This window comes from Plectropomus leopardus, chromosome 20 (assembly GCF_008729295.1).
Source record: "Plectropomus leopardus isolate mb chromosome 20, YSFRI_Pleo_2.0, whole genome shotgun sequence".
In the NCBI taxonomy this organism is placed as follows: Eukaryota; Metazoa; Chordata; class Actinopteri; order Perciformes; family Serranidae; genus Plectropomus; species Plectropomus leopardus.
The window spans coordinates 14,525,194-14,539,376 of NC_056482.1; the positions used below are offsets into that span (position 1 = coordinate 14,525,194).

The 14,183-nt window shown below is 37.4% G+C and overlaps 1 protein-coding gene across 1 annotated transcript; it reads left to right on the top strand.

Annotated features, from left to right (window-relative positions):
• Positions 1-360: 360 nt before the first annotated feature.
• Positions 361-12,506, top strand: LOC121959971 (proline dehydrogenase 1, mitochondrial-like). Its single transcript, XM_042509540.1, has 14 exons — positions 361-794; positions 1,022-1,230; positions 3,739-3,773; positions 4,710-4,859; positions 5,006-5,070; positions 5,502-5,618; positions 5,796-5,875; positions 6,067-6,148; positions 6,998-7,090; positions 7,229-7,375; positions 8,322-8,497; positions 8,578-8,676; positions 8,946-9,034; positions 10,391-12,506. The coding sequence occupies exons 1-14, from the start codon at positions 456-458 to the stop codon at positions 10,579-10,581; spliced, it is 1,872 nt and encodes a 623-aa protein (XP_042365474.1). The 5' UTR covers positions 361-455; the 3' UTR covers positions 10,582-12,506.
• Positions 12,507-14,183: the final 1,677 nt, after the last annotated feature.

The following is a 14,183-nucleotide window of genomic DNA, read 5'->3' on the forward strand; positions in this document are numbered from 1 at the left end:
GATTCAACAATCTCAGTATCACTACTTACGATGACAATCAACATACAACATCACACAACTTTGTCAGTGCTAGATAATCACTAGGTGCTGGGTTTTGGACCATCTGACTTACTCTACCCCAAAGGGCAAAGAGGAGAAGAGATATGCGCGCATGCATACGTGTGCGCACCTGCACACAACCAAACACACAAAGTTAAGCTCTTATTATATTTAGAAGCATTAGGGTGCCTGCTGGGATGGCATCAAAAACTATGACAAATACCGTAGAGGGTGTTGGACGCATGTGTACGCGCGTGATGCCAGTGAACGTGATATAACACATGAAGCACCGCCCCCCTCCGCGCGATGCGTTTAAATGAGACTTCACAGCGCGCGCGTTCACTACTCAACCATCATAGCAACTTCAAGACTCGGAGCCCCTCGTCGTTTGTGGGCTGTTTGCTTCAAGAACCAGCATGTCCTACACAAAGTTTGTATCCGCTTTTATTAGGGCGAACCCGGGCAATTTTGGGAAAATACGTATATCACCTGCAAGATGCCGATCAACAGTGGCATCCACCAAGAGCCAGGAGGAGAAAGAGCAGCAGATAGATGGATGCACCGTGGTGGAGGCTGTGCCGGTTGAACTCATAAGCGAAACCAAAAATGTGAAAAACACGCAGTTACATAAAATCCACATTGACTTCGACAACACGGAGGAAGCCTACAAAAGCAAAGGTAACATTGAACTGCTGCGAAGTCTGCTGGTCTTCAAGCTTTGTACATTTGACTTCCTCGTTGAAAAGAACAAAGAGGTGAGTGGATTTTTTAAAATGTTTTTTGATCAAGAACATTCATTTTTTTTCAGTATTTAATGAGTCAAATTGTAAATTCAGCCTATAACTGCGTAATAATTAAGTAACTAGGCAAGCAAAATGATGTAAGAATGTGTTGTAAGATGCAAGTAAAATTATGTTATGATAATGGCACTAAATAATAACTACGGAGACACAATAACTTGTTGTCATTGTTATGTTTTCAGTTGATGGATCTGAGTAAGAAGTTGTTTGGTCAGTGGATGTTTGAAAAGTTGATGAAGATGACCTTCTATGGTCAGTTTGTGGCCGGTGAAGACCACAACTCCATCAAACCATTGATCCAGAAGAATCAAGCCTTTGGAGTGGGGGCAGTTTTGGACTACAGTGTTGAGGAGGATTTGACACAAGAGGAGGCAGAAAAGAAGGAAATGGAGTAAGTAATGTTTACATATAAAAATGACAATGAATGGAGCTTTAAGAGCTTTGGCTCACTATGAAATGTGCAGATGTTATAAACCAAGCACCATTAATCAGTTTTGGCTTTAATAAATGTGCACTGGATGATCAGCCGTTTGCAAGTTTTGCAACATACCTGAGTAAAGTTTATTTGTTTAGCGCAGTATCACTTGCTCCACAGCCCAGCCCATGCTTTATTGAAGACAACGCAAAATAAATAAAAAAACTTGTGAAACTGGGAGAGGCCATTTAAAGAGGGAACACCTGCTCCCACCCCTCTGCACGCATGGTTGTAATAGGAGCTGCACACTGGGAAGAGCCATGACAAATTATTGCAATGAACACATTTACAATAATAATACCTTTATTGTGGAATCATTGTAATAATCTGCTTTGAGTTATATTATAGTAAAAAAAACAAAGTATAATGAAACTTAATTTTTGTTATTGTCTTTACAACAAAGTATTTTAGATGCTTTTTTGCATGTTATTGTACACATTATCTCTGGCTCTGTGATTGTGGAGCACATAATATTTTTCCCATGGCCCCCTAAATGGGTTGTTAACCGTTAAAAACCTGCACATTTTGGTTTGATTTCTTTCAAAAACACAGGCAAAAGGAAATTAGCAACTTAACAAGACATTTCCCAAAAATTAGCCAGCAATTTGTAAAAAAAAGAAAAAAAAGTTATAAGAAAGAAAAGTAAACAAAACAGAACAAAAAAAAAGAAAGAAAAAGACCCCTAAAGGTGATGAGAAAAATATATACATTTTAATAATAATTTTTTATTATTATATTAATTATAAATATCATTTTCTTGACATTTTTACCTTGTTTTTAATAATTTTTAAATACTCCCATTTTCAAGTCATTTTCTTGTCACTTTTTGCAAAAATTTTAAACTTTTTTAAATAGCTTGTGAAAAGTGTCTGAACGCAGTACAAGAAAACACATGTTGATCCAGGTTTCAAAGGGTTAAACCAACCAAGATAGAGCTGTATGCTTGTTAAGGGAAATTTACCAGTTCAAAATAAATGGCTCTGATATTTGAAATACAGGTTAAAAGTCTGACCTGGCTAGCCCACCCTAGTTTAATACTCTGATTATTTTTTGTTTTCACCAGTGTCTTTATTATACATTGTCCCTCTGCAAATTACAGTGTGACTTCTTAATTTACATTACAACAGTCCAATAAACGATATATTGATATTATTCATTCTTATCTTATCACTTCAGGTGTGGCTTTCGTCATGTTTCTTATCAAATTATCATGAGTCACGCATTGCACAGTATGTTTCCTTTACACAAACAGACTGTAAACATACAGTATTTAACCTCCAGAAGCACAAGCAGTGCCTGTCTGCTATTGGTTGGCTAGGACCAACTCCTCCCCTCTGATTGGTTGAGCTGGTTATTCAGACTGGGGGGGATGTGCCACCTGAAAACGTTGCCAGCCTTGTAGAGTAATGTGCTACATCTGTTATGTGCCAGATCCTTTCATGGGGCTTTCACACACACGGAAGTGTTATGTAATGTTCTGAGGAGGAAATGAGATTATTTTTGAAACAAGGATTGTCTCACTGAGCAGGAAACATACACACGGCAAACTGAATGAAAACACATTTTTGTGTGGGATCCAGTGATCATTATCGAGAAGAGAGTGTTAGGTCTATGATGAAGATAACACAGTGAACCCAGCAGTTTGTCCCCTGATGCATCTCTCATGTCACAACACGTCTATCCAAACTGCATCAAGCGGTCTCTGAAAAACTGGTTTAAATGTGTTTGCCTTTCCTGAACATTCAAACTTTTCTTGTTTACCCATGAAAACAGTTTTCCTTCCCATGTTTACCGTTTGCATACCATCAGGTTAATTAACCCTTTGAAACCTGGATTGACAACAGTGTTCTTGTGCTGTGTTCAGACGCATTTCACAAGGATTAAAACCTTTAAACCCAGAGCAAACTGGTCTGATTTCTTTTGAAAACATGGGCAACAAACCCAATGAGCAACCTGGCAAGAAATGTCCCCAAAATTGCAAGAAATTAGAAAATTATTTTTTAAAAGCCGGAGGAAAATTAAAACTAGTTACAATTAATATTACGTATTTAAATGTATGTTACAGAATTATTATTATTTTTAAGCACCCTTTTGGAGGCACATTTTTGACTTTGCTATCTTCCTTTTTTGTGCTAATTTTCATGCAATTTTCTTGTATTTTTACAACTTTATTGTACATTTTTAGGGAACTTATTAAGTGTCTCATTGTCTTTCCGTGTTTTTTTTTTTTAAGAAATCCAGCAACTTTGCTTGGGTTTTAAAGGGTTTACTGATTTCAAACAATAGTGCATGAGAAAGTGATAATAAAGAAAATAGAGATTCGATAATATCTTTTTCACTTGTTGATTAGATAAATCAATGATTTCAAGCAGATGCCGCCTTTTTTTTGCTGTTCTGTTCTGATGTCGGTCTCTTCTTTTTCAGTTCATGCGTTTCTGAAGCGGAGAAAGAAAGCCCAGGTTTGTATACATATATATATATATATAAAATAACAGATTTATTGTATGTAATGTATTGCAACCGTTAAGTTATCAAACATGTTTCACAACTAGCCACTGCATGCTTCATTGACTCATTAACAGTCTGCAAGACAGGCAGGCAGGCAGCTGGATAGACTGTTTTACTGGTTAGCTTTCAGCTGCATCAGCTTGACCTGAATACAGCAAAAGTCTAGTCAAGTGTCAGGTGTTGGTGTGTCTAGCCATATGGTCATGTGCTGTAGCCTGGAGAGTACTGGTTATATCTGGATTTAGTACAGTCTGAAATGTCCCGTGCAGTGAGGACACGAGAAGACATTTGGTTCATGTTACTCAGCTGACGTACTTTCTCTGGTCTTACTTTGAAGTCTGATGTGATGATAAATGTCAATTCATCAGTTACAAGCCGTCATCTCTTAAAATACATATTCTTAGTATTACTCTCTCTGGAAGTAATATCAGTAACAGCAGCAGTGCTACCTGGTTACTCATGGTGAGATACATGTTTAGACAGAAAACTTACTCATTTCTAAAATAATGGTTAATTAACTGTGAATGTTCCCATAAACCATTTTGCATGTGATACATTTATTATGGCGTCAATAAATACATGTGCAGCACTAAAGCTTGTAGGACTGAAACAATTCTTTTGATTATGCCAACAAAAAGAAACTACTTTTAATAACTTTAAATTGTTCATATTGTCTCCAGAAATGTATTGTGTTATTCCTGAAATTTCTGAATATTATAAATTATCTCGTAGATAAAAAAGATAATGGAGATTTTTAACTCCTGGTGAGCTCCAAATTAGTAGTAGTTCAAAATACCAAAAATATGTAGAGGGGAAAAAAAGCTTTGAGTTGGTGATGAAAACTTTTTACGTGTTAAGCAGCTAATATTTTCTTTTTTTCACTCCAGGTGCAGATCATCGTGAGAAGAAGTACAAGGCTCATCGGCAGTTCGGAGACAGACGTGGAGGGGTTATTAGTGCTCGTACCTACTTCTATGCAGACGAGAACAAATGTGACAACCAAATGGAGACATTTATAAACTGCATCAGAGCCTCTGGTAAGTACTAAAGTTTAAAAGGAATAAATCAAGAAACACAATAACTTTGTTTGGCTATTACTGGAATGGCTGTGCAGACACAATGTATTGTGTCTGGGTGGAAAATTTTACAAACTGACAGATGTATAATATGTTATTAATTTCAGGGGGAGCCTCAGCAGACGGATTTTCTGCCATCAAAATGACTGCTCTGGGACGCCCACAGTTCCTTGTATGTGTTTCTTTATGTTTTTAATATTAATGGAAGTTACAGAATTTAGATAACAGTGTAAATGGCAATAACAGTGCCGCTAGATCAAACACTACAAATCACACATGGTTTATGATAGGGTAAAATGCCATTTATTTTTTTCTTTATGGTTTTGCCATTTGATTAGTCTAGTCATAGGTTCACACTGTGTACAAACTGTAACAGTTTTAGGCTTTATCACTAAATTTCTAATAAAATATCCAGAATTCTGCATTGCAGGAAGGTGGCAGGAAAATGAGGCAACAGAGAAACTTTCGGTTTTAACATTCTCACACAAAAATGGAAACTTTATGCCAACTGACAGTGAGCAGTTTCTGTGTATGAAATGTGTCCAGGTAATCCTATAACAGTATGATTGAAATGCATTGATGAATTGCTCTGTGTTTGAACAGCTCCAGTTTTCAGAAGTCCTGGTGAAATGGAGACAGTTCTTTAACTTTCTCGCAGCACAGCAGGGAAAATCTGACATGATGGTTTTGGAACAAAAGCTGGAGCTGGAACAACTCAAGGTGTGTCTTGCCTTCAGCAAAAATTTAACGCAGGTTCATGCATGTTTATCCGTAACTGGTGTCCTCAGATGATGTTTAAATGCTTCAAAGATGTTCATGACTTTAGGTGCCGTGTCCTTTATTTAAAAAATAAGTTGCAATATATTTTTTTTTAATAGCTGAAATATTTCTTTGTAGGAAAGTTTGACAGAGATGGGTGTTGGAGCCAAAGATGACATAGAGAACTGGTTTACTGGAGAGAAGCTGGGTTCGTCAGGGTGAGTCAGTCACTCATTACTGCAGTGATAACTACAAATACTTTGTATAATACTATTATAATACTTTTTTATATGCATCCATACAACATAGCCCCTGACCCTCTTGATTCACTGTTCAGTAAGAAGGAAAAACAAGGAGTGTTAACATATTTTAACGTGTTAATATACATTTTCTCACATCTCATTGCCAGAACGATAGATCTGCTGGACTGGAACAGTCTAATAAATGACACAACAAAAATCTCCAATCTGCTTATGGTGCCAAACCTGGAGGTGAGTCATGTAAATATTTGGTGGTATGCCCAGAATCTGAACAGGATATAAGTATTTTTTTCCCTGAAAAAAGACATAAATACGCAGTTCAGTACATTTTGCCCATGTATGTCGTCCTCTGTTTATATCAGCGTGGTAATTTCTCATCGTATGTGTACACTGAGACAACCTTAATATTATGCTTAAAGGGCATGTTTCTGAAATTGAAACGGCACTGGATAGCAGAAACACATTTTTTGTGATAATTTTCCTGTTTTAGCTGAAGGAAATATGTCACAAACTACCTGAACGACATTTCAGACCCCTACATTTTTACAGATCAGTGTAACCATACATTCAATGGATAGAGATGCAAATAAATTAATAAAATAGATGAGAGACAACGGTTTTCGTTTGTCCATGAGAACTTGGACTAAATTAACTTTTTGTGAGAACAAACTGATACAAATCTTGGAAGAAATGGACCCTCTTTCCACAAGATAACTTGCCTGCGTGATATCATGTCTTTTTCCAACAAGAAAACATTTTTTCCGATGAGGTAAAAAACATAATATCTTTTGGAACTTGCTCTTTTAATTTCCGCAGAGCTGGTGTAAGTCGAGTCATAGTGCACGTGCTAATGTGGCCAGTGGTATTGAGGTCAGTTGTGAAACTCAATCAGTTTGGAAAGAGACGCTGGATGAAAATGGTGCTCGTGCTGCTCTGACTCTCACTCACCTGACCTCCGCCTTGTCTGTCACACACTGACAAATTTAGTATTCATAGTGATAAAGTTTGCAGGTTTTCCTTATCATAATGGCTTTGGAGGCAAATACAGAGCATGTCCATGTTTTGTGTGTGGATTTGCAGACAGGACATCTGGAGCCTTTGTTAAACAAGTTTACAGCTGAGGAGGAGAGGCAGATGAAGAGAATGCTGCAAAGAGTGGACGTTCTGGCCAAGGTGAGAATGTGCATTTAGTAAATACTTGCATGAAGCAATACTCAAATCCAAGAAGTCAAACCTGAGATGAATTGCGTTTACTGAGCTGTCTGTTACAGAGCCCTTTAAAATGTAACTATTCTTGGTCTGTGCGCCCAGCATGCTGTGGAGAATGGGGTGAGACTAATGGTGGACGCCGAGCAGACGTACTTCCAGCCAGCTATCAGTCGACTGACCCTGGAAATGCAGAGGAAGTTCAACAGAGAAAAGCCAATCATTTTTAACACATACCAGTGTTACCTCAAGGTGAGATCACATCAGTCATTACATCTCATCATCACAAGTTTTACAGCTACAAATCCTTCTCTGTGTCTCAACTGTGAAACCAAAATTATTTGTTACGTCCATTCTGTTGGTACATTTTATGTCAAGTTAAAAATAGGTTGTGTCTTTGCTGTGCTGGTTTTATCACAGACAAGGACAGAAAAGCCTGAACAGATATTTTGTTCGTGTACTATAGCACGCTCTTGTGCTCTGTCCATAGAGCTCCATAGAGAACAATACATTAAATGGAGACATTAAGGATTGATAACATTTAATTGATACCAATGCCATTTCCGATTCTCATATCAGTCAGATTCTTTATTGAATCCCTTATTGATTCCAAATCTATCCACTCTACTATCTAAAATGGAAGAATATTTGTGCAGCATTTGTATTCATATAACTTTTCTTAGTCATATAAAAAAATCTGCTAAGCCTGCCTGTTTAGCACTCATTTTGTTTGATAGGATATTTACTCTTTGTGGCTGACATGCTGCACATTTGGTAAGCAGCAGCAGTTGTGCATAGAGGGTCAAATACATGGATTCAGCATATAACTTATGTTTCCACCCTTACTTAAAACGCTATTGTCTTTCTTTGTGAAATGAAGCCACACTTTTGACCATGACTACTTGTTGCAAGTTTCTAGCAGACAAGACGCTTGTGCAACTACAGAAAAACATGCAGGCATCGACAAAAGAAACTGATAAGCTTGAAGCCGTATGTTTTCAATGATTCTGACAATTTGGAAACGTTTCTAATTTCTATCTCTAAGAGATATCACAAGCAGTTCTTGAAATGTCATGTTTTTCTATTCAGGAATGTTTGTTTTACACATGTAAATCTTGTTTCTGTGCCCACCGAGGCACCCTGCCCTAGGATGGTTTGAGTTTAGTAATATGCTTTTGTGTTTTTTTAATACTTTTAGGAAGCCTATGACAATGTAACCGTGGATGTTGAGCTGTCAAGACGTGAGGGCTGGTACTTTGGTGCCAAACTGGTTCGTGGAGCCTACATGTACCAAGAGAGAGACAGAGCCAAAGAGATTGGCTACGAAGACCCGATAAACCCAGACTATGAGGCCACCAACAGGATGTATCATAAGTACGTTTTCAATTATTATCAAGACACTTCGTGGCTCTGCTAGTATATGGCTAAATCCTAACCATTTGTTGTTTGTGCAGGTGTTTGGAGTATGTGCTGGAGGAGATCGAACACAGCAGGAAAGCCAATATCATGGTCGCGACTCACAACGAGGACACTGTGAAATTTACTCTAGAAAAGTACGTTTTGTCTCAGGCCTGAATGAAAACTTCAGACACAGTGCGCTAAGTGCATTTTGTTTGAACATGCACAAAAGGCTTAAACCTGTCATTCATGAAGGATTAATCTTAAAGGTTTAAAAGAATGCTCAGGACGTGGTGCTTAGTGACTTTACCAACCATTTATAGGATTTACAGAATGCGATTGCCACATGAATGGTTAAATACGACACTCCAGCTCCTCTTACGTAACAGCCGTTTAACGTGTGTGGTTTGTTCTGTTTTTTCAGGATGAATGAGATGGGCCTTTCCCCCACTGAGAATAAAGTTTACTTTGGACAGCTGCTTGGCATGTGTGACCAGATCAGCTTCCCACTAGGTATGTTGCACTCAGCTCGGGGTACTAAAAGTAAACAGCGAGTTATGGAATCGTGGAGGCTTACATCACACAGTCATATGGCCATAGAGGTTCCACTGAAATGTAGTCGGCATACACACGTCAGCTTTTTAACACTCGCGCAGCCACTGACCTTACAAATAGTCTGGCCAGTCTATTGATATCTTGGGAACAAACAACTCTCAGTGTCCTTATTACCTAATGAAATGTCAGCTTGGCTCAGCACGCTATCAGTCAGAGCAGAAACACGTCACCACCCAAAAAGTGATTAGGGTGCACATACAAGCAAATAGCAAACAGTGCATGTGTACATAATAGCTATTTTTTATTACTCTGTATAGCAAAAACTCACACAAGTATCCCTTTGCATGATAAAAATGATTTCAACAGTCTATTTAAATGTTATGCAAGACAGATACAGAAGACAAATACCTGAGGTAATTCTTCAAACCCCATGTCAGTGTGAAGGGCATTTTTAATTTTTAAGAATATGGTTTTCAACAGATGAATAGTGATAGTTAATGCTGTAGCAGCCCTAATGTTCCCTCCACTTGTGACATAAGGCCTTGTCTGACTTTGCCATATCACTTGATATGTGATATCAAACCCTGTTTTTACATATAGATGTTATCTTAACACAACATTTATTTATCATAGATTCATTTCTACATTTTAAATAAGTTGTTTTAAAGGTCCAGTGTGTAGGATTAAGGGGAATATATTGGCAGAAATTGAATATAATATAGTATATATGTTTTCTCTCCTAAAATAATATTCGTTGTGTTTTTATTACCTTAAAATGAGCTGTTTGTATCTGCAAAGGGAGTCTGCCATGTTGCAGTGCCATGTTTATACAGTAGCCTAGAATGGACAAACCAAACACTGGCTCTAGATAGGGCCATTCACATTTTCACATCTGCCATCATAGTTATGTTTTTTTTTAGTATTTTTAACTGTTTAATTCACCTGGTCCCTTTGTTTTGAAGAGGTAGAGACCTCTGCGGATAATTCATGCCATGGTAAAAACCTCCTGAACAACTGGATCTTAAGTTATCAGAGAAAAAAAAGGTGAACACACATTAGCAGGTGCCAAACAGCGTAGGAGAAACACCAATTTGTAACGTGAAACTCCTTAATTCAGCGTTTAAATCACCTGGTCCATTTGTTTTAGAGAGTAAGAGACCAGAGTAAACAAGTACATTTTGACAGCTTTCCCCTGTTAACCTGATGAGCTAATGTCAGCTTAACGTGTATGTTGGACATTACATCCTAAGTGATGACATGGAGTAAAGATAGTGGACATTGATTTGTGTTTCTTTGCTCTGTGTTAAAAAACAGGCCAAGCAGGTTTCCCGGTCTATAAGTACGTTCCATATGGCCCAGTCAATGAGGTCATTCCTTATCTGTCTCGTCGGGCTCAAGAGAATCGCGGCTTCATGAAGGGATCGCAGAGAGAGCGCAGCCTGCTGTGGACCGAGCTGAGGCGCAGGCTGCTGGGTGGACAGATTTTCTACAAGCCTGTCTACTGAATCACAGGACCACAACATATTAACCGCAGTATGTCTGTAATCATTCCACCATCTTTACCAGTTAACTGCTCTTTGTAGAGGAAGATTAATGTCCCGCTCTGACTTGTTGGGCTGCACCATATGGAGGAAAGTTTGGCCATTTTACTGACAGATATTTAATGTGTAGTATTGTTTGCAGTAATTATTTTATCAGTAAATTTAAAACAGGAATCTTTAAAACACAATCACTATGGCACATTATGGAGATAAATGTGCAGACTGACTAAGAAGTGATGATTTATTTTTTTCTCTTAATTACAATGTGTTTCTTTAACTCAAAAATTGTCCATAATAATCCCCAGAATCAACTTAACATCTGTGATTCTATATGCTTCATGGAAATGTGTATGCCTCTAGACTTTGATTGTTTCTGATATACAAAGTGAGATTATTCAGTAGAGGCCAAGAAAAGTATATTGTGTATATAGTTTTACCAAAGGTGGCTTACTTGTATATAAATATATGTCCTATGTGTTTTTCATGGTGTTTGTTTAGTGCTGAGTTTATCTCACCTAGTTTTCACTGATAAGTGCCTCATGATTGTTTTCACATTAACTGGAAGCGATCAGCAACTGTTCAATGTAGTTTTATTATTGTAACTGTACACTCCTCTGAGGAGACTAAATTATTTTAGCATATTTATAGGTCATACTATGTGTCATCGTGTTAATCTGCTTGAACAAATAGCTACCAAGTTATTGTGCAGCATAGCGATTGTGATTGCTTTAAATTCAGCATCATGAACCAGATTATGCTCTTTTTGATCTCTCGTGACACCTGCACGTTGAAGGGCTAAGAGCAGATACAATTTAAAGTAAAAAAAAAAAAGACAGTTTGTTATTGTAAACTACCCCAGTTCATGTGCTGCGGATATGTGGAAATGTGTCAACTACTTGTGACGTGGAAGTGACTGCAAATAGCTAACCTTCAATTTGTCTCTGACAAAACAGACTCGTTTCACTGTCTACTGAGCGGTATGACGCTGAAGAGAGACTCAATATGATCCATTTCAGTGGATCATTCACACATAGTGTGCCTTAATTCTTGACATGTGCCAGATGGCCCTGACTTCAGAATTGTCTGAAATGAAGAGCATTTTCTGCTCATCAAACAGAGACAACGACAGCGACAGATGTTCAGAGCAGAAAACCAGGAACTGTTATGCCCTGTGTTCCAAAATGTTCCAAAAACAAACACTGCTGTGATTTTCAAGGAAAATTGCACCTAAAAGACTTTGAGAACAACTGCACCGATGCTTAAGGTACATTAGAGGAGAAACTGCCTGTGAACTCAATTTGTTTTTGTAGTAAAAGACTGATTTCATTGGTATCTCTGCTTTCAATAGTTGAAATTCGAAATGTTGTTTTTAAGACTAGAACTAAATACTGTTAATATTTTCTTAAACCTTTGTAAACGTCATAAAATTAAACTATTAAACTATTTTTTAAATGAGTATTTCCTGACAAGACAAAAGTTAATAGTCTAAAATAAAGCTGGTCTTTTTTGCAGTTTGCCTCTTTTTAAAACGATTACGCTGTCACATCATTTCTAATGCTTTTTTTTGGTTCTACAGTAGTGTTGCCATACGGATACGATATGAGTTATGAAGACATCAAGTCTAGTCAAATTTCAAAACAATACTACAAAATGCAAGCTGCCGTCATCAGTGTGGAAGGCTGAGTTTTTGAGAGGTAACCTGGTAACACAGGGTCATTTCAAATATTGTAGTTGATATATTGCTTTTATTGGAGTGCACTTCATGATTTTTTTTCGATTGATTTTGATTTTTTTCCCCTCATCGCTGCCGTATCAGCATATCATATTTTGTACAGTTGTAAAATATATGTAATTATTGATTAACAATAAAATACAGTTGACATACAAAACAGAATTGTGTTTACTTCTGTTGCAGCTATGGGTGTGTTGGAAGAGGACATTTATGTATATAGCGCTGAGCTGCAAATATGTTGCACATCAAAGGTTAAATCAAATATATATCATACATCACAAATTATCCAAAAAAATAATGATCACAACTCAAAAGCTGCATATCATGACATAATATTTTAACACCGTCTGTTGCTTAAAGTTATACAAACTCTAATTGTATCATCGTAGGCAGTCCTTACTATATCTATACTATAACACTGCGTGACTGGATTGACACAATCCTTATCTTCTCTCATAGTGACGTAGACGCAGTTGTCCTCGCTGATGTGTTCTGATGTCAGTGACATCAACGGTTACAACCATTGCCAGACACAAGCTTGTGGACTGAAACCAAATCGATTTGACCCCACTATATCAGGGATGATTCAGCCTCAGCCAGAGTCAACAGCAGTTGGGATAGCACCTGAGTCCAGGTGTCTGGAGACCAAACAGTCTGCCAGCCCCAAAAACACAGCTGTGTTGAGACCGAGCAGACACTGCTCAGTGTGCTCTCAGATGGTATATGCAGCTATTATGTTCAATATTATAACAACTTTATTGCAGCCTAAGATGTGGGTTTGTACAGTGCACAATATGCAGTGTGTATACATTCTTTGATCGTTTGCTGAGGTTGAGATGATTAAACGTTGCCACAACCACTTGGTCAAGTATTGAGGAAATATAATTGTCGTGGCAAATAGCCACTGGTACAATTATGAAGTAATAATTGAAAATTTTGGGGGATAATTTTACCATGATTACATCCCAAAATGCTTTTTTCGTACTGAAGAGAAATATATTTTTAGCTTCCATATTTAAGAATATCTTACTACAACTTTAAATACAGTGGGTTCCTTTTAACAAACCTTAAAGAGACAGTTCACCCTCAAAACACCTACTTTTCGTTTTCCTCTTACCTGTAGTGCTATTTATAAATCTAGATTATTTGGGTGTGAGCTGACCAGTGTTGATATCCACTGTAGAGATGTCCGCCTTCTCTTTAATTTAATAGAACTAGATGGCATTCAGTTTTTTTGTGCTTAAAATGACAAAAAATAAATAAATTAAAAAAAAAACATAATAATTAAAAACTCAACAGCGATGTCTCTTTATGTAGAGATGTACCACTCAGTCGTAGCCCATTTTACAAACCAGTTCATCCTTTGTGGGAGGAGAATTTACATCTGACTTCTTCTCACAGCCAGTGAAATATGACTTCAGTAAGTGTGTACCGGAGTGTGCAGCACACTGAACAGCAGAAGGTTTTCTTTCACCTTGCGGCAACTCCTAACCCTGACACTGCTAATACTGTCATCTGCAGGTAAATGAAGCCCTTTACTTGTATTTTTACACAACAAATCCTTATTTGATTTACCATGTCATTTATACCCTGTTGTTTTGATAATCAAAAAACGTTTTCATTTTCTGTAGGATAATGGATCAGAATTGTTATTTCAAGCTAAAACATGCTGGATATGTACAGGATATAACCCGTTTGTCTTTTATTGTGTACTGCAGCAACTCTTTGAGACATACATGATAGGTATTCTCATCAAATGTAGCAAACAGACTTCATAGATGACTATCAGTGTTTAATCTAAGGAGTCAGAGCTGGAAAAGGGACACATGTTTTC